Source organism: Polistes fuscatus, unplaced genomic scaffold (genome assembly GCF_010416935.1).
Source record: "Polistes fuscatus isolate 324 unplaced genomic scaffold, CU_Pfus_HIC Scaffold2, whole genome shotgun sequence".
In the NCBI taxonomy this organism is placed as follows: Eukaryota; Metazoa; Arthropoda; class Insecta; order Hymenoptera; family Vespidae; genus Polistes; species Polistes fuscatus.
In genome coordinates, this window is record NW_025113096.1 from 15,475,866 (window position 1) to 15,503,761 (window position 27,896).

General features: G+C 33.6%; 3 protein-coding genes across 7 annotated transcripts in view; 2 read left to right on the forward strand and 1 right to left on the reverse strand.

The window, feature by feature from the left end:
- LOC122516896 (acetylcholine receptor subunit alpha-like) overlaps nt 1–1,610 on the reverse strand; it is a 91,710-nt gene extending 90,100 nt beyond the window's left edge. Inside the window, exon 1 of the mRNA XM_043635097.1 lies at nt 1,535–1,610. The gene's annotated coding sequence lies outside the window, so the exon portion shown is untranslated. The remainder of the gene's footprint in view (nt 1–1,534) is intronic.
- An 871-nt stretch (nt 1,611–2,481) lies between these two features.
- LOC122516902 (GA-binding protein subunit beta-1) lies at nt 2,482–5,603 on the forward strand. 3 transcript variants are annotated; one of them, XM_043635115.1, is made up of 8 exons: nt 2,482–2,825; nt 3,221–3,323; nt 3,521–3,679; nt 3,761–3,958; nt 4,052–4,397; nt 4,463–4,732; nt 4,834–5,108; nt 5,179–5,603. In XM_043635115.1, the coding sequence occupies exons 2-8, from the start codon at nt 3,261–3,263 to the stop codon at nt 5,434–5,436; spliced, it is 1,569 nt and encodes a 522-aa protein (XP_043491050.1). In that variant the 5' UTR covers nt 2,482–2,825; nt 3,221–3,260; the 3' UTR covers nt 5,437–5,603. The 3 variants fall into 3 exon arrangements, with proteins under 3 accessions (XP_043491050.1, XP_043491049.1, XP_043491048.1); XM_043635113.1 differs by having other exon boundaries at nt 2,484–2,825; nt 4,448–4,732; XM_043635114.1 differs by having other exon boundaries at nt 2,483–3,323; nt 4,448–4,732.
- A 2,283-nt stretch (nt 5,604–7,886) lies between these two features.
- Nucleotides 7,887–26,549, forward strand: LOC122516898 (titin homolog). 3 transcript variants are annotated; one of them, XM_043635105.1, is made up of 17 exons: nt 7,887–9,748; nt 11,151–11,335; nt 11,425–11,621; nt 11,692–19,055; nt 19,309–19,523; nt 19,618–19,918; nt 20,053–20,231; nt 20,309–20,507; nt 20,585–20,823; nt 20,916–21,315; nt 21,879–21,990; nt 22,089–22,452; nt 22,610–22,654; nt 22,734–22,859; nt 22,994–23,096; nt 23,206–24,147; nt 24,292–26,549. In XM_043635105.1, the coding sequence occupies exons 1-17, from the start codon at nt 9,604–9,606 to the stop codon at nt 25,341–25,343; spliced, it is 12,168 nt and encodes a 4,055-aa protein (XP_043491040.1). In that variant the 5' UTR covers nt 7,887–9,603; the 3' UTR covers nt 25,344–26,549. The 3 variants fall into 3 exon arrangements, with proteins under 3 accessions (XP_043491040.1, XP_043491038.1, XP_043491039.1); XM_043635103.1 differs by having other exon boundaries at nt 23,206–26,549; XM_043635104.1 differs by having other exon boundaries at nt 20,309–20,498; nt 23,206–26,549.
- The last annotated feature ends 1,347 nt before the right edge of the window (nt 26,550–27,896 follow it).

The window sequence follows — 27,896 nt, forward strand, 5'->3', positions numbered from 1 at the left end:
TCTCGTTGCAAAGAAAAAGATACACACATATACACACCTTGATCACAGTCAACGATGGACGATGCATTTTCCTTCATGAGAAATTCACGAACCTTCTAACCTACTCCGTTTGAAAGCATGCAAGCTCACTCCCGTGACCGTGCGCGGCCAGGCACCTCCTTAGATTACGATATAAGGAATGGTTAACCCGATGTGGCGGTGCACGCACTCGATAGTAAACTTTGTATGCATAATCCTTCCCTGTGCTACCTTTACTTTATACAGAGTTCAAAGGTCAGTTATTTTACACGTCCCCGAAACGTTAGAATAATGGACACGTATCGAGCTATTTATGAAGTTACAACAACATATCTTTCCTTGCCAATAAATCGATCCAAAAATCTCTATGGTTCTAATTCTTTTATTGATAAATTTTTCCGGAGATATAATTAATCATTTTTTTTATATTTTAAAAATCTTTTAATGTTAATAGATACAATACGTCGGCATATATTCTATTGTAAATTTAATTTTTTCAATAATTACTTTATTTCTTTTTCTTTTCTTTTCCTTTTTATTACTTTTTTTCTATTTTGTAATATTAATGGACCATTTATGTTGGTTAAACCGTTCGCCAATAAAATCCTTCTAGTCGATATTTCCGTGAAATTTGTTTAATTCAACCGTGAGCCAGAGTCCACGATATTATCAATTGCGATAACGAGCCACCAACAGTAATCCATACGTATACCAGCCGGTTCTCTCTTTCTCTTTCTTTCTCTCTCTCTTTCTCTCTCTCTCTCTACATGCCCATCTGTTTCTCACATATTATATACACACACAAGAGTTATTCGCGTATGTATACGTAGGCATGGAGATTCATTGTGTTGCACCTTGATACTCCGTTATCTCCACGATTCTAGGTCAACTACAGAGAAGGAGAAAGCCAGTCACAGTGGAAACGTGGTAGAAAGCAATGGATGCGAATATAGTATTATATATGTGTGTAAAAGAGAGAAAGAGAAAAGGAACAAGGGATACAAAAGAGACAGAAAAAATGGAGAAAGAGAGAAGGAAAGAGAAAAAATATTAGAAAGAAGGAAACGAGAGATTTAGAGACAATAGTAGCTAGACGGAGAAAGTGAGAAGGATGAAAAACAATGATATATGAGTTATATATATATGTATATGTTCTGCAGGATGAAGAAAGATAGCAAATAAAGAAAAAGAAAAAAATGTGAAAAGTTCTAGTATTTTTACACATGTATATATGCGACGAATCGACCGGAATAAAATATAGAGGTAATAGAAAGATTCGGTCAAATACAATTAGTATGTTATTATATTTTCGAATAATTAATGAACAGCAATCTCTTCATCCTTAATTGCATTATCGCATAAAAATAAACTTTAAGATTATTAAATCGAATCAACAATTTGTACGAAGAATCCTCGACTGTCTTCATTTGTAGGTTACAATAGTTTCAAATTTGCCACGTTAACCATCAACCACCTTGATCGTAAGTCGGTAATTTTTTATGCAACAAAATTTTACCTGCTAATTCGAATTATTCTTCACACTTCCAGACATAAAAATAAATAATAAGTCACCATGATGTTTATAAATAATCAGACATTATAACGAACATGAATTTGTTATGATGATGCTGTAATACTTTCCAACCAATCATATGCATGAGTTTAAAATGTCGACCAATCGCAAACGAAGTGTCTCATAACATATTTATCATCCATTCTTAGATACGTCGAAAAAATTAAAATAGTAAATTTTATCGAAATCACTTATTCTCGACAAACATGAATTATAAAATAATGCCAAATCTTTAAAATTATTTATAGTATCAATGTGGAATGATTGATGATTAATAACATATAAAACTTATTTCTTTAAAAAATATGTCTCTTGTGTTACGATACCTCATAGGAACTTTCAACAAAACCTTTCCAATACTATACAACATATGGTACATGCAATGGATAGCATAGCACGCGTTAAATAATAGGAAATTGAAAGCTTTGGCAACGATCCAAGCGTGCATCATTTTACACTGACATCTTGTAACATGGACTTGGTCGTCAGTGAGATACAATACACGATGGTCACATGATATTGGCGCTAAAACGAATTAATTTACTTATTCCATCGATTTTACAAATAATAAGAATTTTTTTTAAATAACAAGAATAATATATCGTTTAAATTATATTTATATATGATTATAATGCTTGGTTTTTTTAAATACATATTTCAAAAATAAAAGATACTTGTCATTTATTATAAATATAAAATACTTAATACATGATATAAAAAAGTATTACTTTCTTAATTATATCTTTATATATAAAAATTTCTCATTGACATAATAATACAAATAACCAAAAAAAAATGCATAAAAATTCACAGTCGATCCAAAAGTATTAATTGACGAACTAACCTAACGCATGTATCACGAACATAGCCTCTATCAAAAATAAATAATTTCCACGTGCACCGCTATGCGGCGCTACAAAGCTTTATTGTTATTGGACATATTTTCTGTTTGGAATTGTTATTATGTCGTAATAAATAAGTTTTATAAAATAAAATATTCACGTATTATTGTAATCCATCGAATTTAAAGCATATCCTTTGGTTCGTGTTTGAGGGTCATTGAAATATTGGATAAATTATATCAGGAATGGCGCCAATGCGTCGCCATTTTTATAAAACTTTAGCCAGTCCATAAATCGAGAAGGCTGTGAAGAGGAAGAATTCTGATAAAGGTTACGTGGACGAGAGAAACTTGCACGAAAAACCAGCAAAACGAGTGAATAATGTGCTGGTCGTAAGTATAATTTTGTTCCGTGCTATCGCGAATCGATTTGGATAGTTTTTGGTCATGAAATGCAGGGCCTATGACATGGGACTTCCGTTTAATGAACAGGAACAGGAAGTTCCTCGCGAACTGAGATGGCAAATTAAAAACATCCTGTATCGAAGGAAATTTCGAAAAATAAGCGTGCGATGCTTTTGTGATTTAGAAAAGGAATAAAGTGATCGGGATAGCGGGTTTCTTTCGAATTAAGTTCCGTTTTTATTTTTACGACCTACTTTCAATTTCGGTGCTTCAAGGTCGAAGTACAATGACTGATACTTGGAAAATGGAACATTCAGAGCAGACACTATTTATTTGGAAAAATTGGTGGCATTGTTTAAATATTATGGATAATTTGATTTTAGTGTGCATCAGAGAGAGGGGAATTGAGTTCGGTATACAAACATGCAAGCTGAGAATATCTGTGTCAATGATATCGAAGGACTCGATGAAGACACTCTTATACCGGTAAGATTACTTCTCATGTTAGTTGCATTTATAGTTAGAGAATTTAAACAATTTATAAACGTAAACTAGATTTGATCCAAATAATTCATAGATTTGATCCAATAAATACAATAAGAGAATCTAAAGTATATAAGTTCGATGTAAAACCTATGCAAGAAAATCAGTGTTTATGAAAGTCTTTGAATAACATTTGTCAGGTTGAAATTTTGTCATGTGATGTCTCTCAACGTTCACGTTCTCAAGAGGCCTTATCGATAGTAGAATTAGGAAAACAATTGTTACATAGTGCAAAACATGGAGACACAGGGAGTGTCCGTGAACTTATGTGTAAAGGAGCACCTTTCACAACAGACTGTGTATGTATATCTTTTTACAAAATAAAATTTTTCATTTATTGCATATAAAAATACATTATTATTATGAATTTTAATTTTTAGCTTGGAACAAGTGCTTTACATTTTGCAGCGAAATATAATCACACAGAAACTGCTGAAGTTTTACTCAGGGCAGGAATATCCAGAGATGCAAGAACCAAGGTGGACAGAACGCCACTGCATTTGGCTGCTTATGAAGGTCATCATCAAATGGCACAATTACTGTTAAAATATGGAGCTGATGTTGATAGTAGAGACATGGTAAAAGGAAAAATTATAATTAAAAGAAATAAATACAACTCTTTCAAATAAAAATAATTTAATGTAATTAATAATTTCTTTTTTTTTTTTTAGCTTAAAATGACTCCTTTACACTGGGCAGTGGAAAAAGAGCATATAGAAGTAATGCATGTTTTGTTGGAATATGGTGCGGATAAAAATGCAAATAGTAAATTCGATAAAACTCCAATGAGCTTAGCTTTGGAGCATGGCAGATCTTACTTGATGGATATACTGCAGCAAGAACGAGAAATCATTGGAATACAAACTCAACAACAACATCAAGCTAGCTCGGCGGAATTAGAAGTAGCAACTCACAATTTAATTCAATTAGAAGCAGAAGAAGAAGCAGCTAATGAAGAACAACAAAAATTAGAACTTTTGCAGCAACAATCACAATCAAAACGTAAAGGTACTCAAGGTACGTAATAAATTTTTAAGAACTATTGTTCTTATCTTTATTTAATGAAGATCATTTAATTCGAGGTAATAAAAAACCAAGAATGATTCTTCAACAAATTCATGTATCCCCATCTACTGAAGTAGAAACTGAAAAAGAAATGACAGATGCGGAAGAAATTATTAATACGAATAGTATTAATATTAATAAAAAACGAAAAGATTTAACAACATTGAGTGGTGTTAAAAATCAATTCAGGTTATTAGAAGCACATGGAATTACAATGATTCCAATGGATGATGATGCATCCATAGTAGAGAATGCAATGGAAAGTGGAAGAACTGTTGTTCTTACTGGTATACTTGTTTTAGATTAAATAGAAATATTTCATCAAAGGATAACACATTAATCCTTATAATATTAAAATAAATCACGAAATTGTGTTTCTTATTCTTAGAAGCTGGTAAGATTGCCTTAAATTTAACCAGAGGTTCTCCGTTAAGTATGAAACGACTTCAAGTATCTCCAAAAAAAGGGAATTCTAGGAAAGTTATAGCTATAAGAGCAGATCAGATTTTAAATCAAAGCACACCTAGCCTTACATCCCGTGGTCCGAATATATTAAAAAGATCTTCCGTAGATAACAAAGGTGGAAAAATATTCATCTCCTCTCTTTCAACTGCTATGACGGTTCCAACGATAACGCAATCACAATATACAACAGCTTCAGAGGTATATAAATTGATATCTTATGTGTATGCTTATGGATTCAAATACATCTTTAAACTTATTTGGTTTACAGAACAAAATAGTCACTTCACCTTCCAAGATAACAGAACCAATAATTTTACAACTGGATGATGATATAGAAGAAGTTATAGAAGAAGATAATGTGGATAATAACGAGCCAGTTATGGATATAGCAGTGCTCAATAGACAGTTAGCAGAAGCCCGAAGGCAAGCCGCCGAATATCGCAAACAGTTACAGAAAAAGGAAGAAGAAGCGGAAATATATAAACAACAACTTAAAAATATCACATCTCAAAGAAAATTAAAATAATTTTAAATAAATAAATTTTCTTAACATATATGGTTTCATATTACAATAAGCGCAAGCATTTTTTTTTTTCTTTTCTTGCAAAATCTTAATCGATAAAGTTTATAATATTGCTCAATTTGTTTTTATATATTTGAACTTATATAAATAACTGATAACTTTACAAATCATACTATTTACTCACATATTATCTCTTATATATCATCAATTCATAACTCTGACGCATAAACCAATATTAATTTAATAAATGCATAATTTTGAAAGGTGCATTTACAATAATTAATAATGATAAATTGCAAATGAAAATAATTGATTAAAAAAATAACTTAGATAAACAAGTTAACATAGAAGTGCTTTCTACATTATGTCTCCTAATTGTAATTTTAAAATCCTAATCTTTTAAATATAACAAAAATATCAATTTACAATATTTTCCTATATATTTGCCTTAGCATATAAAATAGAAGAAAAAATATTTATTTATTCTTTTTCTATCTATACAATAATAATCATTTATGAATAGCATTTTCTAATATATAAAGATACAGATCTATTTATAAATATATTGGTACAAATGAATTGGATGTAAATTATAGTTTAATATGATAGATAAATCATCCAGATGTACAGCAGGGTACTTGTAAATCCGTTAAAGATAACTGCATAAAAGATGTTTTTTTAGATTTGTACCATTTTACATTAAGAGTACAAAATGTAGAAGGCAAATGGTTCAAGATTTTTCATGAGTGTAACATAAAAGAAGTAAATAAATTCATATTAACAAAAACACATTATCATTTTACATACTACACTAATTTAATAAAGATAGTTGCATTCCAAATACTTTCACAACAACATTCATATATTTGTACTAAAAGTGAACTTCGTTTATTGTTATAAAAATGTAAAAAAGAAAATTTTGGATATTTAAACAGAAGGATTGGTGCTAATGTAAACGAAATGAGTTTTTAAGACATTATATGTCCTTATCAAATTCTATTTGAAATAGAATATTTTACTCAGGTACACATACATTATGGAAGCAAGGAAAACACCAAATATCGACGTAACGAAGCATCGTGGAATGCAACAAATTATACAGATATAAGAAATATAACAATTTTTTCAAATAATATATATTGTAAATATACGACTTTATACACATAAATCAATAAAAATTGTTATTTACGACTGGTTATCCTTATTAAAAGAAAAAAAAGTACAATTTGTCGAATCGAGAGAAAAAAAATAAAAACAAGTCATTCAAATATTCATTTCCATGTAATTTAAATTTTTAAATTTAAATTCTCCCGATGGCAGGCAGCACCGTACTATTGGTTGCTTTTAAACGTGAATGATAAGTCACCCCTACTTTAAAAGTTGAATAATTAAAAAAACGTTCATTGATATTTTCGAAATATTAATTATTAAGTGAAATAGAAGAAATTTGTACGATAAGAAAATGCGCAATTGTTTTTCATTCTCAATGTATAATTTTTCTTCCTCTCTCTCACTCTCTCTCTCCCTCTCTTATCGAGTATTCCTTAATGACACATATATAGACAAAACAGCATGCGTAGCAGCAATCGATCGGCGTAGTAGCACAATCTCTGAGCGCTACGGGACGTCCAAGTATTCGTAAAGCCTTGTCGCTCGATACAGCAGCGCCATACTTGTCGAGCGAATACTTTTCTAAAGGACATATAAATAGTATATTTCATATTCTGTAATATTACTAAGAATAATGATTTTAAATATAAAATCTTTAATAGTATTCAAAATAAAGATTCTATCGGAAAGAAAACAAATGGAAAACTTTTAATTTAACTCGACGGCTCTATAGTTTCATAATCTTCCACCAATCGATCCGGAATCGTGCGCTGGCAACACCTTTCCCTCTTCCTCTACATTGAAAAAAAAGCCGACCGCCACTCGACGCCTCCCCCTCCAGAACTTATATCCAACTAACAATAAGCAGACTACGTCATTGAAATGAGGCGTCGTTACTAGAGAGCCTTGAAAATTTCCTACCTAATATCACTTGCTTTTCTTCCGCAAGTATAATTTTTCGCACCCACCTTTTTCTTCTCTCTCTCTCTCTCTCTCTCTCTCTCACTATCTTTTTTTCTAATTTTTCTTTTTCTTTTTCTATCCATAAAAATAGCTATACATATCAATCTTTTGATCTTTCGATGACGCTTGAAAAAAGAGAGAAAATGAGAAGATGAATAGAGAGGATGAGGAATGTGAAAGAGAGAGAGAGAGAGAAAGAGAATAGATAGACAGAGGTATATACGTGCATAAGAGAGAAAAGGGCGTAACGCGTCCGTCCATAGAATAAGAAGGTTACATATATATATATATATATACATATATATATTTATATATATATATACATATATATATTTATATATATATATATATATATATATATGTACGTATGTATTACATAGAAGCAAGTAGTGGGGCAAGGGGATGGTGCTGCCTATAGTAAAACGCGGCAAAAACGAAAGCTAAATGTAATAAGTTGAGAACCGTTGGTACGAGGCTCTAGAAAATTCGTTTGGTTCGTATGTGAGAGTAGAGATGAAAATGCGAAACATCATTGTGTTGATTCGAGGAAAACATATTAGAAAAAGATCGTTCGTAACGATCAATATTTAGTACGTCTCAATCGATATTATAGATGCTAAAAAATCAAAAATAAAGGATGAGAGGGAATGAGAGTAAAGATCGAACGTACGATCGAACGGTTCGATCATAAGCTTAGAGTTCGGTAGAAAGAAATGTCGCCAATTGAGAACCCCTTTTCCTTCGTAACGTTTCGTAGGCCCGGAGAGTTGCCGAGGAAGAGGTGGAGGCGGAGACGGTGATGTCCAATGAGACTCGTTGTGAAGAAAGAGAACGCGTTTATCATCAGCAAAGTTGTCTTCGTCGTCTACGCCGTCATCGTCGTCTTCGTCGTTGTATCGTTGTCGTCGTCGTCGTCGTCGTCGTCGAAGAAGAAGTCGAGTTTATAGTTATTGTTATTGTTATTGTTGACGATTGTGCCGCCGTTGTCTTGCGCCGCCACATCTCTGCACGTCGTAGAAGTTGCGCGCTAACGATCGTCTTCGTGTTTCCTCTAAGGCGAGGCACGAGAGAGCAGCGAACGAGGCTAGAGAGTGGTGCCAAACACATGAGGAAAGCAATCGCTGTGTGTTACGTGCGCGACGTCGTTACAATCGTATGCTGCGTGCGCATTCTTCCCTGTTAGACAGAGACGTAAATACAGGAGGTGAGAGAAAGAGAAAGAGAGAAAGAAAGAATAGTTTGAAGCGGGTGCGAATCCGACAACGGATCTCAGTGTGCGTTCGTCTTGCGTGCGTCGTCTATACGTGCGTGCGTCGGTGTACAAGGAGACTTGTGATATGTGAAAAGTGCGTGGAAGAAGGCGGACGAGGCGTTTGAAAGCGCCTTTGCTTTTCTCCTGTCTTGAACAAGGCCCTAAAAAAAAGAAGAAAAAGAATAAGAAGGTTGAAGACGAAATATAAAATTGGATATTCTGTGCGTGTGTGTCGTCCCTTCTATGCCTCTCCGGTGTTGTGCTGTATCGTCATCAGTGGGGCGCGAATAACGGCGGAAAAGGTGAAAAGTAAAGTGTGAAGAGAAGAGAAGAGAATTGTTCGAACGTCGTTGTCGTTGTCGTCGTCGTCGTCGTTGTCGTTGTCGTTGCGTTGTGTCGTTGCATTGTCGTCGTTGTCGCCGCTGCCGTCGACATTATCGTTGGTGTAATGTTGTGTTGATCGAACGAACAAACAAACGAAAAGGTGGAAAGGGACGGGAAGAGACAAGAGAGAGAAGGAACGAAAAAGCGGGAAGCGAGATTCTCGGTGTGTGCATCGACGCTTCTCGCTCTGTCTACCGGCGGCTCTCTCGTGAGTTGTTCTCTCTCTCTCTCCCCCCCCTTTCTCCCTCTTTCTCTCTATTCAACCCCCTCTCTTTCTTTGACTTTCTTCGAGGATTTCGCGCGAGGACGCGTACGAGAGAAAGAGAGGGAAATAGAAGAAGAAGAAAACGGCGAAGAACCGAAAATGCGATACGAGAGTGGTGAGGCCGCCTAGCGTAGTAGCGTATCGGCCCTAGCACGGCTACGGGCCCCTCTGCGAAGAGAGTTTTAGCTGTGGAAAAATGGCGGCCGATAACGAAGCCTCTTGCGCGAGTGACCCAAATTTTGCCGTGATCTGCTCCTTCCTCGAGTGTTTTGGCAAATCCTGTGGCATAGTCTATCCAGACATGGCAAGGTTGCAAGAGATGATTGAAAATACGCAGGAAGGTGAGTCGAATTAATGTTTATGTGTGTATATGTATTTCTTATATCTTACCACCGCGTTCGTTCGTTCATTCGTTCGTCGTTCGTAGTACGCGTACGTATATGGGCGCGCGCGCATCACACACACGCGCGCGCGCGCGCTCACTTATGCTACTACTGCTGCTGCTCTTTACGTCTCTTTTTGTGTATATGCTTGTCACATGTATGTATGTGTTCTGCTATATACCAGCGCGCTCGCGCATGGTTCATGTAAGAGAGCGAATGAACAAGAGTGAGTGAAAGAGAGAGAGAGAGAGGGGGTGGGAGGGAATGAGACAAAACGAATGCTCTCTGCACGAGTGGGATGACAAAGAGGGTTGGAGAGGAAGCGGCAGGGAATAACCGACCCGCCCCCGCCAGACGAAAAGTCTCGCGCGAACTCTCCACAAAAGTTTTGTTTTTTTTTCACGATTCTCTTTCTTGCCGATGTTAGTAGCGCGACTTAAACTCTTTGTAAGGACGTAGATGGATGCTAGTTCGAAAATTACCTTTCATGCATTTGCCTACTCGCTTCTACTACATCCATATACTTCTATTCGTATGTATTTCTATGTAATTTGTACATACCTACGCATATGCGTATGTATGTACATATGTGCGTGCGCAATACACGCGACCTCCCTATGTTTTCATCCCTTTCCACAGGGACTACAAGGTCTGTGGCTAATCTTTACTATATTGCGAATCTACGGATCTATTTTTTTCTTTATTTCTTCATTTTCCCTCCGCCCATTCTTTCTCTCTCTTCTTTTTGCCTCTTTTTTTTTCTTTCATTCCATTTGTAACGTTGGGTGAATCTCTCCGAAGAAAGCACGCAATTCGTGTTCTTCGTTGTTCTTTTTTTACTCCAGCCAACAATTTCTCTTTCTCTCTTACATGGATGGTGTAAAAAAAGACTGCCAATTTGACAGATAAACCCCACCGAGATCGTTCCGTCGTGTGTTGTTGTTTTGCCCCGTGCTGCCACCTCCCTTCTTTCTTGACAATCGTGGTTACACGTGATTACGAATTATGGATGTATTTCAGTCTGCTCATAGGCATGATATATTTTGACGTTTCAATTGTAAATCTTTTAACTCTTTGATTTTTCTTTTCTTTATTTTTTATTGTTAGCTTTATGAGAGACACTTCTCTAAATGCAATTTTGCACATTTATTAAATATCTTTATTTCTTTGAATGAAGTAGTAGTTTTAAATGTAACATTAAATTTATTTCTTTTACATAAAGATATTATTTTTTATTTTTAATGTATTTATGATTTTGCTGTGTTTGATCTTCAGGATTTTCTTTGATTTTTTTTATACATGCATCATATTGTTATTAGAATTGTATCAGTTTATCATATTGATATTATCTTTCTTTCAGTACCTCAACAATTAGTAGATTTACATATAAAATTGCTAAGAAAAACACGTAAGACAGTCTCTCCTGAAAAGTGGGAGCGAGCATTGGTCAAATTTTGTCATACGTATTCTAATCAGGATGGGTGGGAACTTGAACGTTTTGGTTACAAGAAAGCTCGTACCGCTGTTAAATTACGTCTACTTAAGGTACATTAATATTTTCTTCTTATATCGTTACTTTTGTGGTATTTATTTGTATACGAATAGTTATGCTAATGTTACAATCATTATCTTAGGTACTCTTGGAAACTCAGTTTGATTTGAATCAAAAATTTAAAAATGAAGTAAATAAACTTGCAGCCGATGAGTTGCGTGTGGAACCATTAGGGAAGGATAAAACTGGATTAGCCTATTGGTGTCAATTTGATGAGGAATGTAATATTAGAGTATACAGGGAGGATTTAGATGAAGAAAATTGGGAACTAGTAGCTAAGTAAGTTTTATTTATATAATGTTTTTAACTGGTGTTGTTGTAAACTAATATAAATATTTTCTAATATTAGAGATCGGGAAGGTGTTGCTAATTTAATAAATTCTCTATCAAATGGTGAAGCTGAATCGATACCAATTAATGAAGATAGTAATAGTTTAGAAATATCTGAGAAACCTATTATAGACACTGGCCAAGTAACTACATCGCCCAGTTTGGAAGAAAATGAAGTTATACTAGAAAATGGCACTCATAATGGTAATTTAGAAGATAAAGACGAACAAAAAGATGCACTTGAAAATGTTGATGATCACGGAAAAAATGGTATTATCGCTGATCAAGATAATGCAGACATTGAAAATGATGAGGAAGAAATAGATGAGGAGGACGAGGAAGAGGAAGATGATGATGAAGAGGAGGAGGAGGAGGAAGAGGAGGAGGAGGATGAAGAAGAAGAAGAAGAAGAAGACGAAGAAGATGAAGAAGATGGTGTAACTAATGATGAAAGTTCCAAACAAAATACAGAAGAAGATGATTCCTTAGAGGTAGCACAAGGTCAAGTTACAGAATCAAATATACAACTTGCAAGTACTTTAAAAGTGACCAATGGAAGTGCCCATATACCAGTTGAGAAAATAATTGCAAAGAAAACCTTACCAGAAGAAGCTATTGTATCTCATACATCTGATACTAAGCCTCTGGAAATTGTTAAATCTGAAAATTTAACAAAATCAAATATCAATAAAATTACTAATGAAGAATTAGTACCTTTGAAATCAATAGAAACACCTGTGATCACTTCTCCTCTTAAACTTGTAAATATTGCAGATTTGAAACAAATACAGGAAGAAAAGAACCCAAATCATATATTGCCTATTAGTACCCCAATAAATATATCTAAAAAACATAATACTATGGAGGAAACAACAGAATCTGTAATGAAATCTTTAGAAAAGTTATCTGGTAAAAATAGCCTTTCTTTTGCACCTACAGATATTACATCTGGACATAGTAAATTGTCTGTTAAACCAATAGATCAATTAGCTGCCAATCTTGTAAGAATACAAGCTGAAAAACTTGAAAAACCTAGTGGAGCAAAATCACTAGAAAAAATAGCTGAGAATCTGGCAAGATCTGGGGGTATACTTAATTCAACAATCAATGGAGATGATGATAGGTTACCACAAGATTTTTGTCCAAGAAGTCAACCTGAAAAACCTGCTATACTTCGAGGACATAGAGGCATGGACTTATCTACGTCACCTCGTGGTTGGGAAAGTGTAAATGAACAAAGTATTCCTGTGGATTTTTCGGGAAGTAATCTTTCTAGTCGAAAATTCACCAAAAGTATGGATTTATCTACACCTGGATATAGATCTCAAAATTTTCAACATAGAGAAATGGATTTAAGCACTAAAAAATCAAGCAAATCAGATGTCCAAAATCTATCCTATGATTCTAGAGCAGTGATGATGCGTAATCATGCTATGGTAGCAGACTTAAGTAAACGACAGATGCCATTTACAGCTTATGAAATGTCTGCTGCTGCATATCACACCAGTCCCAGATTACCTCCTAAAGAAGAGCATAGATTACCAAGCTATGCATTGCTTCCTGATCCAAGTAAAATAACTGCTTTAAGAATGGGTCCAACTTCTTTAAAAAGGCCATTAGAAGGGGATGATGCGCAGTCTGATATTTTAAAAAGAATAAGACCAGATGTAATACCTATTAGAGGATCCCTTGATAAAAGAACAATAATCAATAATAGTTGGAGAGAAGATATAGGTGAAGCGATTGAAGAACCACTAATGATGGTTCAAGGTGAAGGATCCGGTAGTGATTGTGATGCTGTTAATCCTGAAATTGGTGAACCTATAGAAGAACCTGTTATGGTTTTCTATGGTGAAGGTTCTGGAGTTGAATGTGACACAGGTAATCCTGGTGATGATACATCAACCGATAATAAGGAAAGCAGTCAGTCAAAAAGTGAAGCTGACTCAGCGACTGCAAGTTTATCCTCAAGTGAAATCTTAAATGAAGAAAATTTAATAAAGGAAGTTTCAACTGCTTCGATGGAGACAAGTAAAAATCCTGTAAGGTTTAATAGGAATTATTCCCAATCTAATGTCGATGTTAATGAAAGCCAAATAGTAGGCTCTACACAAGAAAAGCCAAAATTTAAACCAACTCTGGGTGTTCAAATAATTCCGAAAAGTACAAGTGGTTCTATTAAACGGTTATCAAGGTGGGATGTAGGTAAACCTGCAGAGAAAACGGAATGTGACAGCAGTATCATATCAAATGAAGAAGACATATCACAAAAGGAGCAGTATTTTCCCAAAGAAGGCACTAGTAATCAGAATTGTAGCAATACAGATGAAAGCACTTTACAAACAAGCGAAGATTTATCTTTGTCAAAAGCTGGCTTTGAATGTCTTTCTAGTACTGATAATTTAAATGAAAAAATGAATGCAAATTCTTCCAATGAAGTTAGTACGCTAGATCAAAATAGTATAGAATCTAACATTACTGATACAGATGCAATTGATAGCAATTCTAAAAAATCTAAAGAAAATTCTAAATTATTGGAAACTATACAATGTGATTCCTCTATATCTTCATGCCAAGCAGATACTTCAGAAATTTTAGAATCTAGTACAAACGCTATACTTGTACCCTACTCTTTAAGCAGTGAAAAAGTCTCTACAAATGTTTCAGATTCATGTAACATAGTTACACAAAATTCAGAATTTTTACACAAAATCGATAACGAGTGTAAGCCAAAATCTGCATCACCTCCAAGATTTTTTTTTGGACCAAATTGCATTTCATATACTTCAAAATCCACAGATCTGGAAACTCAATCGGATCAAATTGTCACTACATCAATTCAATGTAAATCTGATACACTACAATATGAATGTGTTTCTTCTTCTAAACCTTCAGAAGATACACTGCTGTCATATAAATCAGAAGAATTTGATGTTACTCAAACAAATAATAATTCATTAAAAGCTAGCTCATTTGATTCTCATAATATATATTGTACAAATGACAAGAGAGAAAAACTTGAGGGTTCAAGTCATGCATGGAATTCAAATGAAGGAAGTGTCAGTAATGCTATTGATGTATCAAGAACAACACAAATAGATGATTTACAATCTAATACTGTACAAGAATCAGAGGAAACTACTGTAAAATTTAACAAATCTGAATCCACAGACGTTGTTTCACAATCTTTTATTACTAATAATGTAAATGTAACATTAAATACAGCAGAATCATTAAAGAATAGTTCAGATCTTCAGCATAAAAAGAACATAGTGATTGATAATGATATGAAGACCGAGCATGTGACACAATACAATGAAAACATTACAACTGATGATCAATCGAGATTTATGGATAATAGATCTTATCAATCAACAAATGCTGAAAAGGATGCCAACCTTAATATATCAGACAATATACAAGAAACCGTAGAATCACCTAGTACTTACTCTGAGAATGAAGCTGAATATAAATCTTTGAAAAAAGAAGAAACTTCTCATGAGATTATAGAAAAAACAGAATCTGATCTTACAACAAATACGTGTATGTCACCATGTAATAAAGATCAGGATCAAGATGTGCAAATGGAATCTAAAAATGTTCAAGAATGTGCAGTTGAAGATAATGCTAATATGTTAGAATCTACAGATTTAATTTCATCTCCAAATTTCCAAGAAGTACACAGTTCTGCTGGAGTGCAAGAAATAGATAATGTATCTGATGAGTTTCAAGCTCTTAAAAAAGATGAGGTAGATTTAAACAGAGAAAGTTATGATAAACACAGTGATAAAAATGATAATCTATCTGAATTTGATATACAAGAAGAGCAATCAATGGATACTGATACTGAAAAAATGAAAGGACAAATTAGTTCGGATGCTGATTCAATGTCAGTCAATTATGATAAAAATAGTGAAAGAAATGATACATTGTCAGATTTAGGAGTGCAAGATGAAGGTTCAGGAGATTCAGAAGAAATTAAAGAGAAACAATTAATTAATTCTTTTATCAAAACAAACGCATCTGAGGATATTCCAGAATCTGATCTCGTTGATAATGCAACTGTTAGTAGTTCTGCATGTATGCAAGAATATAATAAAGAATCATTTGCTTCTGTTATAAGTAGTTCAAACGATGGATCCGTTAAAAATATATTTTTACAAGACAATAGCAACATACCAGTAGTATCCCAACAAATTGATAATCCATTCTCTGCTAAAACAAGTAACAGTGCATTTAACGTACTAGCACCAATAGCATCTAATATTTCTATTATAAAATCTGCAGAAATTAGCAATATGCCATCATTAAAAGAAAATTATTCATCTAGTATTGATCAGAGTGTGAATGAGTATGCTGATGATGTATCAGAAAATCCAAGTTCTTGTATAGATCAAGATTCAAATGAAGATATGATAATTGATGATAGAATGTCAGAATCTAATGAGTCCTCAAAGGAGGTAGAAGAAACTCCACCTAATGGTGAGAAATTAGTAATACCATCCGATAGTGATAAATCAACAGTTAGCAATGATAATTTGTTGAGTGATCAAAATATAAGAAAAGAAGATAATTTTTGTATGCCAAATAATTTACCTCTTATCACAGAAAATCAGAAAAATGCACTAGATATTTCTACGACAAGTAATAAGGAAAGTAATTCCCCTATTACTGCAGAAATTTTTGTTGAACAAAAAGATTCAAATAATAAAATAAAGAGTAAAGAAAGTGATAATGTACAAATAACTGAAACATATACAGAGAAATCTGAAACGGCCATAAGTAATAGTAGTTATGAAGATACAGATATAAAGCTAAAAGAAGATATGAATAATGCTGAAAAACAAAATGTTGTACAAAATGAAATAAGTTTAATCTCAAATGAATCTGAAAAGAGTTCAGTTAATAAGCAATCTTTAGTTGCAAATTATGATAGTAATGATTCTAATGATGATGGCAGTGACGATGTTTTTGAAGCAGACATGATAGAGGATTATGAATCTACAGATATTCCTAATTGTTCCGTAGAAGAACATACAGTAAATGATAATAAAATAACAAAAAACACAAATATTGAACGAGAATGTACAGATGACAAAAAATATATATTACTTGACGAGTCACAGCAATTTGTACACGATAAAGGAGAGTTAGAATCAAACTTACAAATTGCAACTGACAAGGTTTTTGCTAAAAACGAGATAGAAAATAAAAAGGAAACATGTAATGTTAATTCAGATGAAGTAATTAATATTTCCAACAATAAAAATATTGAAGTAAGTTATGAGTGTGATGATAATAAATGCAGTGACATAAGCAAAAATGAACAAACAATCAATGAGTCAAATACAGATGAATACAGGAAGGATACAGTATTACATAATACATCTCCTCTTGATAGTTCGAGCAAAGTAAATAATACTACAACTATTCTAACAGCATCATCAGATCATTCTAACTTACAAACATTTGTAAATGAAAAAACTGAAGCAGAGTTTCAAATTACTTCTAATCAAATTGTTAAAGAATATATGAACAATACTGCGAATAATAAAAGCGTCTTAGGTGAAACCACAATAATAAAATTACAAAATGAAAGTAAGCCTTCTATTATTCAATCAGTGCAAGATATAGATAACTCTGTGTTTGAAAAGTTAGATAGTAACAAAAATACAGACAATACAGAAAATACTGCTAATTTAATACAAGTTCAAAAAAATAGTGGATCAGGTGACATCAATGATCAACCAACAAATATATTAGATAATACTGTAAGTGTTATTGGTCAACAAATTACAGAAAAAGTAAACGATAAAGATAACGTTACTAAAAGCAAAGAAATGCAAGTTACAGAAGTATTACTAAAATCGCAACAATATCAGGGATTAAAAACTAACTATCTTGAAAATGAAAGTGAACAAAAAAAATTCGAAACAAAAGAATGTAACTACATTGATAATTCTGTAAATGAATTTACTGTGGCTGAAACATGTAATCAGTCTGTACCAAATACCTCTACAATTAAATTAGACAATGATATACAACAAGCATCACAAAGTTTTGAAACTCATTCATTAGTACAGTTAAAAGACAGTAATATTTCTGATAATATTAATCATACAAATTTCATTGCTAATAAGCCAACTGTCTCCTACGATATAAGTGATGATAAAAGTAAACAGACTGATTTTATTAATATTTCCAATACAAATAAGGATAATATTTATACAAAATCTGTACTCAATATACAAAATACCATAACAGCCTGCACTGTACAGGAACCAATATTTGAAAAGAAAGAAGAACTATTAGGAATTTTAAGAAATGATGTTAAGAAAGAAGGCAATAAAAGAACAAGTGATATTTCAGAAGTTGAAGATGTACCACCCTTAAAATCTAAACCACCTTATATAAAACCTTTTGTAGAAACTTTATCTACCGATATAAAATATAATTCACAATCGGAAACAAAAATGGAAACGGTAATAGAAAAGAAGGAATTAAAACTTGAAAGCAACATACTGAATAAAGTAAATGAATCATTAATAATACCACCTATCATAGATGCATACAATGCAGCTGTGAGCAATATTGAAGCTGAAGATAAGTTTAAAAAGGACTCTTTACCAAAAGATAATTTAGACGTAAAGAATAAAAAGGATCTTTCAGAAATTAAAAATGTTGAAGTAAAACCAGTTACAGTATCATCAGATGATTCTATGGGAGGTGATCATGAAGATGTGTTTGATGCACCATCAGAAGAGCCTGATCCACTAGCGTGTACCGAAGATGATACATTAAAAGGTTTAAATATAAACATTGGTGAAGATAATAGTAATGCAAAAATAGCTATTCGTGTTAGATCAGTTTCTGAACTAGTATACGAAGGTTGGAAAATGGATGATACAGAAATTCCAAAAGTTTCACGTAAACGACGTAATAGTGCACAAGATTCGAATGTCGAAGATTTAGGAGAAAAACAAGAGGAGGAAGAAGAAATGATGGGTGGTAAAAGAATAAAATTACGCGCGAAACGTATACCAGATAAACAATTGCGTAAATCCGTCGAAGAGAGTCGCATTGTAACAATAAGTTCAGAGGATGAGGCTGTGAAATGTAAAATAGCAGAAGATAATAAAGATTGCAATGATGATGATGTTAGGATTACGCGTTCTATTCCAATGGGACGTAAAAATAGGGGACGTCCAAGAGGAAGGAGACGACGTTGCAGAGGCGGTGGACGTTCACGTCCAAAGCATTCGGGAGGAGTCAATGTAAACCAAACAACTGAGGAATCTCCTAACATACATCTTGAGGGAACACCTACCAATGCTTCTTCATTAGAGACAACACCATCTTCATCTCAGAAAAAGAGAAAGAAAAGTAAGTTCATGAATACTCTCAATTTAAAATAATCTTTTAAATTATATTAACTATAACGTGTTTAAATTATATATTATTTTTTAACAAGATAAGTAATATTAAAAATATAAAAATAATATTTGTATAGAAAACTACTATTTGAAAATATAATCATAAGTATGTAAATAAAATTAAAACAATTATTAATATAATATAATTAATTAATTAAGGAAAAATAAATATTTATATTAACATTTTACTTAATTACTTACAGGAAAAATGGTATTAGGTTTAGAAATAGGAAGGGATATTGCACCTGAACAACAAGAAGGTGCATTACAAGGTGAAACACCTGTTAGGCAATCAAGAAGAATTGCCCAATTGAAGATTAAAGAGGCAGCAGATAGGAGAAGAATTGAGGAAGAAACACTAACTGATGTGAAAGAGAAAAAGGATACTACAGATAAGAAAAAGCGAAGGAAACAAAAAGTATGTTTAATAATAAAATAGATATAAATAATGAAAAAGCGTTCACTCAATTACTTATTTTGTCATTATTGTAAACTATATACGTATTTTACAGAACGAAAGTGAAGAAGAAGTTACGATGAAGGAAATCGATAAGGATATAAAATCTAATCGAAAACGAAAAAAGCGAAAAAAGAAGAAAATGCTTGCAAAATTTAACGAGGCTAATCCATGGCAAAGTTCATCTGGTTCTAGTACTGACAATGATGTTGAGAATGAAGATGAAGAGGAGGAGGAAGAAATAGAAACTGAAGGATCTTTACTTTTCAAAAGTGATCACGAATTTTCACCCGAAAGTGACCTTGAGAAGGATCAAGAATCTGAACCATTAAGAAGGGCTAGAACTGCTCAGAAAGGTATTAGTTAAAATAAAAATATAGTTTAAATTTTTGTAAATAGGAAATAGAATCTAAAAAATGATCTTGCAATTTTTAAAATCGAGATGAAATACTTTTAATTATAAATTATGTAAATATTTATGTTTTCGTAGCTCAAAGTGATGTTGAAGAAGCAGATGATGAATATGCTTGTCAAAAATGTGGCAAGGCTGATCATCCCGAATGGATTCTTTTATGTGATTCTTGTGATAAAGGATGGCATTGCTCTTGTTTGAGGCCTGCACTCATGTTAATCCCAGAAGGTGATTGGTTTTGTCCACCATGTCAACATGTAAGATATTTTTAATATGACATTTACCTAGAAATAATTCTATAAAATAATATTAATTTTGTCATATTAATTAACAGAATATATTGGTATCTAAATTACGTGAAAGTTTAAAAACATATGATCAATTGTCGAAACGTCATGAAAATGAAGTATTACGAAAAAAAAGGTTGGCCTATGTTGGTATAAGTTTAGATAATGTTTTACAAAAGAATGAGACACAACGCCTTCAAAAGGATTTAAAAGAGTCAAGCCAAGAATCTGAAAATGGTGAATTTAGTAAGATATTTTTGTATTTATGAAACATTTACAATACATTATATTAATTTTATTCTTTATTTCTATTCTATTTAAAGAGTCTTCATCTGAACAATCATCATCTGCTTCAAGTTCGGAAACATCAAGCAGCGAAGAAAGTGAACCGGTGTATCAATTACGAGTAAGACGTTGCGCAAATACTTACAAATTCAACGAATATGATGATATGATTAATGCTGCAATTCAAGATGAAGTAGAAGCTGTCCAAGGTGCTGGTAATCAAGGAAGAGGTAAAGACATTGCGACAATAGTTAATGCCGAAAAAGAAGAAGCACAGGTTAGTAAATTAAAACAGACAAATATTTTATCTAATGTATAAGATATGTGAATTGAATCCTTTAACTCTGACTTTATTTCTTTTATAAAAAGCTTCATCAACAAGTTGAAGCATTACAAACGAAGGACGTAAATGATGATAAAAACGATCTTGAACAAAAATCTGAAAGAGAAAGTGACGAGGAATATAAAGTAGAAAAGGAAGAAGCCGATGAAGAGGAAGAAGAAAGGAAAAGAGTTAATAAACGATTATTAGCACGAAGGAAACATCGTAAATTGAATAGCTTGGATATAAGTAGTGAGGATGATCCAGAAAGCGACGAAGATTTCAAAGGAACTAGTTCGGATGACGAAGAAGATTTCGACGATCATATGACATCATCAGATGAAAGTAGTTTTACTGATTCTAGGCGTCGTGGTAGAAGGGGAGATTCGCGTCCTGTTAGAAGATCTACCAGAGCCAGAATAACGACTACTTATGATCCAGACTTTAGTAAGTTTGTATTAATATAATATATTATACTGTAAGGTTTTCTTTATGTCTTTTTGGAATATTTCTTCCAAAAAAATAACATCTTACCGTCCAATTCGTATGTTTTGTACTGATGATCAACAGAAGTAGTAAGGAAAACTAATTCCAGAAAAATCATAACTATTTCTTTTAAAACTAGTCCGTTAATCTTTGATTTTAAATAGTTTGTTTGTGTTTTCCTAAAGGGGAAAGTGTGCATTTAGGTTACATTCGTACAATATTTATTGCTGTGATTTGTTGAGATTTATTTATGTTTAAACACAAGTTAGTTGAGTTTTTCGCGTTCCATCGGTTTGGTGTGTTTTAAAGAAAGATACAATTGAAGTTACGATTTTAAAGATTTCCGTATTTTATACAAAAATGATCGCATACACATGTTAACGTGTGTTCAATAGCATTCTGTAACGATTTCCATTTTTTATATTCTTGGACTCCTACTCTATATAATACATTGTATTATTTTCTATAAAATACTTCTTTTTAAATACAGAATGTAATCATTTACATGATTCATGTTATTATAGTTAATGATGATAGTGATGAGAGTGATCGACCAAAAAGGAAAAAATCTCGATCTGTATGGGAAAATTCGGATAGCGAAGATAGTGATAATTCTTGGAGACAAAGAAAAAAGAAGTAAGCTTTTTTTTAATGTAATATTGTACATATAATATAAAAGAATATAATATATTATATTGCAGCAATATTACATCAAAATTATGTACTGCTTTTAGGAGTAGAACTATACCAACTTCAAGATATAGGACAACTTCTAAAATAAAAAGTAAAAAGAAAAAAAAGAGAAAACGTATAATAGAGTCAGATAACCAAAGTGATAACGAAGAGGAAGAAGAGCCAAGAAGCAATGATAATTATACGTCAGAAAATATAAATACCGTTCTCCAAGAAGGTGAAGAAGCGGTATCTACTAAGGTTGAAAACGTAGAGAATATTGCCGATCTTCAAAATATTGAAAATACCGAAAATACGCACAATACTGATGCTGTGAAAACAGAGCTGATAGAAAATACCGTTGCAAATACGGACACATTGGTTCTTCCACAAATTGATGAAATTACAGCTCAAAAAAAGAAAAAAGTAAATAGATACACTCATAAATTTGTATAGTCTAATAATCTATTAGTACTTAGTATCCAGTTAGGATATACTTATCTTATAATATATTATAGTATACAAATAAATAAAAAACCTAGTAAGTATAGTATAGTGTAATAATAATATAAATATTTTATAGGAAAGTGCACCCAAACAGAAAAAAGCTCCAACTATTAGACGAAAGGTAACTTTATTTGCATATTGTTTTATTTCATAGATTGTTTTTGTTTTATTTGGCTTATTTTTTGCTTTTCTATTTATAGATTATATACGGTGGTTTGCCAGACGATAATTATAAACAAGAGGAAGAAGAGATATTAGATAGACGTAGTCGTAGACGAGGACGTAAGATCAATTATCAGGAAGCAACAGCAACAGATAGCGAAGAGGTATTCGTTTTATTAATGATATTTATAATGAATCGTATTTAACTTTTGAGATTCTTCTCTGTAATGTTTTAATTAATCAATAAATAATTAAGAATGCTTATATATGAATAGTACTATTTTATTCCTTTCTACAGGAATTAAAAAAAGCTATTAGGAAAACTGTAGAAAGCGAAGACGAATTTGTTGTCAATGAAATAGATGACGTAAATGAAGATGCAGAAAAAGATTCTGATTCAGGTAAATTGTTTTTATTTATCTATTTATATATATATATATTTTTTATTGTTTTAAGATATTTAAATTAATATTATACTAATACCTCTAAATGTGTATTTGTGTTCAACAGATATCTACACTCCTAAAAAAGACGTAACCAAATTGAAAAATAAATCGCCAAAAAGTAAAAAACCAAGAAAAAGTAAAAGTCCTGCAGCAAATCGCAAAACTTTGGTTGATGGAGTTCCAAAACCGAGGAAAAAGCCTGGACCAAAACCTGGAAGCAAGAACAAAGCACGAAGAGAGAAACTATTAATGGGTTCGGTAATAAGATCGACAGATGGTCAGCACATAGATGATAAAGATGTTTTATCTCATACAATGGATAATCCAATGGGAGAATTAACGTCGAAAATCGATGATGGTCTTCCGGATAATGTTGGATTGACGGGTACAACAATATCAGTAGCTAGTTCCTTCACCGGAGATGTACCAGAAGGTTCATTGGGAGGTCTTGGACCCGGAGAATTGGCTGATTTGGACGACGAACAATTAGAGCAGATAATGATGGAAGATGAAGAATACGGTAGACGGCAATTGGAGTTAGCGGCTATTGAAATAGCGAAGAAAAAGAAGAAAGAAGAACGAGAAGCTAAAAAATTAGAGAAAGCACGGTTAAAAGCATTAGAAATTTTGGCTGCAGAAAGACAGAGAGATCCAAACGCTCCCGAAGGAACCGATGGAGAAGTACCTAAAAAAAAGAAACGAGGTCGTCGTAGCAAAGCTGAAATAATTGCCGAACAGATGAGAAGAGGTGGAGCTCCGACTTTGGGATCTCCTGGATTGGCAAATACGAGTCCAGGTGTTATGGCAGCCAACAGCAGTAACTTGATTGGATTGGATGTATCGAGTAACGTATCACCTAATATAAACCCTAACTTACCCACAGTCATCACACCTGAGGCCGACAGGACACCCGAAGGGCATATTCCAATGATGACAGGACCAGATGGGCAGCTCTTCAATCCCGACGGAACCCCGATGAAGCCAAAAAGGAGAGGTCGTGGCAAGGGTAAGAAAACTCTTGCTCTCGAAGCTGCCAGGGCCGCGGAAGCAGCAGCAAAAGCCGCGGCTGAAGCTGGTTTGCTCGGCATGGGCACGGATTCGAATCCAGAAGTTAAGTCGAGCGATATCCCAAACGTACTTCCCACTCCAGGTAGCAGTACTTCCGGCTCGGCACCGTCCACACCACCAGCGAGCGGCGTACCCACGCAGTTGCCACCTTCAACGCAACCGAACGCGCAGTCTGTCTATTCGTCTCTTCCGCCCGGTCAACAGTCTTCCGTGATCACGAGGATGCTGCAGTCACAACCGGTGTCGTCTAATAATCCGCAGTCATTCACAGCAGCGGCGGCTGCAATGGGTCATAAATATTTCGGTGCTCCCAATGCAACTGGACAAATGATGACAGGTCCACGAACCGGTTATGAGATGCAGCCACGCGGTAGGATACCTTCGCCATATAGACAGCCAGGGCAAACTTCCATGCCACCTCATTTTGCGGCTGTAAGGTCTGGCACACCACCCATGAGAATGAGAGTTCCAGGACCGCAAATGTATCATACGCCTCATCATCCTATGGATCCCTCTCCATCAGGTGGTGGTCCTATATCCATAAGTAGTCGAGATCGCAGTTCTCCTTTGGCACCGGGTCCTCCACCCATGATACCACCTGCAGCCGGTAGTCCATTGGCTAAAGGTGGACCAACGCCACCTCCACCTTCTTATGTAAGAGGTGGTCCACCGATCTCCAGGTTTACCGATAATCCTATGGGACCGAGGCATCAGATGCCACCATTTACGAATGCCTCGCCGGCTAACCACGCGTTGCAACAACCTTCTCCACCTCCAAATAGACCGCCAGGAAATTTCTCGCCGTATCATCCACCTCCACCACCCAATTATCACTACGGTGCTTATCCTCCTCCTCCGCCTATGTCTACGGCGGACGATGCAGCAGCTTATCAAGGTTCGCCCTATCCTACGGAACATTTCTCGTCTCCCGCGGACAATCAGCCGCAGATTCAAGCACCTCCGCAACCGCAACCTCCACAGTCTCAACCACCGCAGCCACAACAACAATCGCAAACGCATCCTAATGACCCGGCTACTGTTGCAAATAAACAGTACGACGACGAAGGTACTGGGGAGTTTGGTGGTTTGGTGTCTTATTTCAGTAGCCAGAGGGAGGACGATTTGGATTCGTAGCATGAGTGAAATCTTGGCCAACCCTAAAACGTTTTTTAAGTATAAATCCTTTATGCAGGATGTACGTTTTAGTTCTCCTTCTTAAAGTGATCTCGACTCTTGCTTAGAAAGAAGGTTCTTGAGAAAGACAGGTTTCTGATATCCTATTGATATATTTTAGCCCGTAGGTACCATCGCACTAATCAATCCTTATCTTGAGGTTCTTGTTCCTGAAACTTCGAAGAAGTAACAGACCCATATTAAATTGTTCATTTGTTTTCTACCTTTGATAACTCGCTAAACGAAGCAGATCGATCGCTATAATTTTTTATAATAGGATAAGATATTCTATTTAAACGTATTCATTTGAAATATAATAGAATCACGTGACGTAGGGAATATACATATAGCGACAAGATCAAAAATTGCAGTAATGATCAAAACAAGAAATGTACAATACGCAGAAAATTTGAGATTTATTTGTATTATTGTTTATCGTTATGGATCTGCTTCGTTAAGCGCGTAGAAAGTAGATAATAAATGAACATTGGTGTGCCTGTTCTTGAAGAACGAACGAATTCGTTATACGAATCGTATCAAAATAAGGGTCGATTGCACGATAAAATTCGTATTTTACAATTCTTAAAATTGTAGTTACGGGTTAAAAAACGTAGTTATATCATACATCAAGATACTTGAAAATGAATTGATGGAAGTATTTACATAATGTAATGAGATATAATACTATCTAGTGTTGTTTTATACGCATATGTTAATGTCTACAGTATATAAGAATGTGTAAAATAGAAGTTAGGATCGTCTTCCTCTTGGTTCTCTTCAGCAAGTAGTCGTGTCAACAAAGAAAAACAACAAAAGCCTTTGCACTTTGGATCTGAAACATAAAAGAAGTCGTAGAAACTAAATCTGAGGTTGGTCAAGTGTAAAGTTTGGAAAATGTCCGAATCGTTAACAATGGAGCCTATTTTTTAAGGATTATAAGCTTTTTGTAATTAGTTTCAGTTCGATTTTGAATTAATATAAAAAGCAAGCGACCATAACTTTGTTCAACGTTGAGTGTATTGTAGAACATTCGTGAAGGAGACGGATCTGATTAGAATTTTAACCTTTTCCCGTTCGTTTTCGAACTCATTTCTTCTAATCAGGTGCATCTTTTTACGATCAATGCATTCCTCGTTGAACGAACGTTAATCTTATTAAAAACAAAAAGAATAAGAAAAAAAAATTATTGACAAATTCGCGCCGTTGTTACGTGTACATATGTAAATACCGTAAGTTCTTTAGATTATATATATATTACGTGTATCATATAATATAGTCAAGCAAAATACTATATAAAATGAATTAGTGCAAAGGGCACAAATTGTAATATTTAAATTAATTAGAAGAAAAAAAAGAAGAAATGGTATCTGATTATTATAAATTAACAAATGGTGTGAAGACTACTACTATAATTATTTATAAAGAAAGATTAAGAATTCTATGATAGGATTTAGCACGTATTGTATTTTACAAATTTTACTTGATAATTTTACGATTAAATCATTAAATATAGTTATACATTAGAGAACAGGAGGCTGCTGTGCGCGTTCTACGAAAAGTGAGAAAAAACTATTATTAAAAAGCGATATTCATATATAACACACAGAGACACACACACACACCTATATATTAGCGATATTAATATAATCGGCAAAGTTAAGAAGGAATATATGGAATGAAACAAATTTTATTATAATCTTGCGTGCAATGAACTACATAATAATATGTACGTATATGTATAATTCAAGAAAATTTTAAGCACGTGCAACCGTAATGGGACTTATTTTGTTCCTTAAAGAAATTAATCGAGCATGAATTATTAAGAATATTCGTTACTATTGCGTAAAGATAACAAATAATTACGTAGAGGATAATAAAAGATAATTATGGATGAGAGTGAATAAGAGAGAATATTGAAATATATTCATGAATGAATGTGAAGATTTTGCTATTGTTTCTGTAATTGAAACAAAGAAAAACGATCGTTTAGGTGTTCTTCTTGTAAATCAAGTCAGAATAGAATCTGAAATTATATGAATATTTTTTATCAAGAGGAAGGCCTAAACGGAATTTGATCGGTGAATAGTGTTTACTGAACAGATACAATCGTTTAAAGAGAAGGGTTGTTTTTTTTTAAATGCAATTTATTGTTTATTTTATTATTTCGTACAATTTCATCCAGCCTCCTGATCTTTAATGCATCGCTATGTCTATAACAACAGACGTAGCACTTGCAAAAATCTGTATCTGTTTAGTTATCACACGTACGTGCATACCTAATATAAATAGAAGCTATATAAACAAAAAAGGATATTACATTATCTTAGAATTAGCTGCTTGGGATAGTTTCCTTTTACTTCGAGAAAAACGTTTGGAGGACGAAACGTAATTGAACGTTTATACACGTGCACACCGTATAACGTAATAGAGGGTGTTTTACTACCGCTCATTTGATTATTTTTTACACCTATATGTATTTTTCGGTTGTACACAGTTTGATAATACGATCTATTA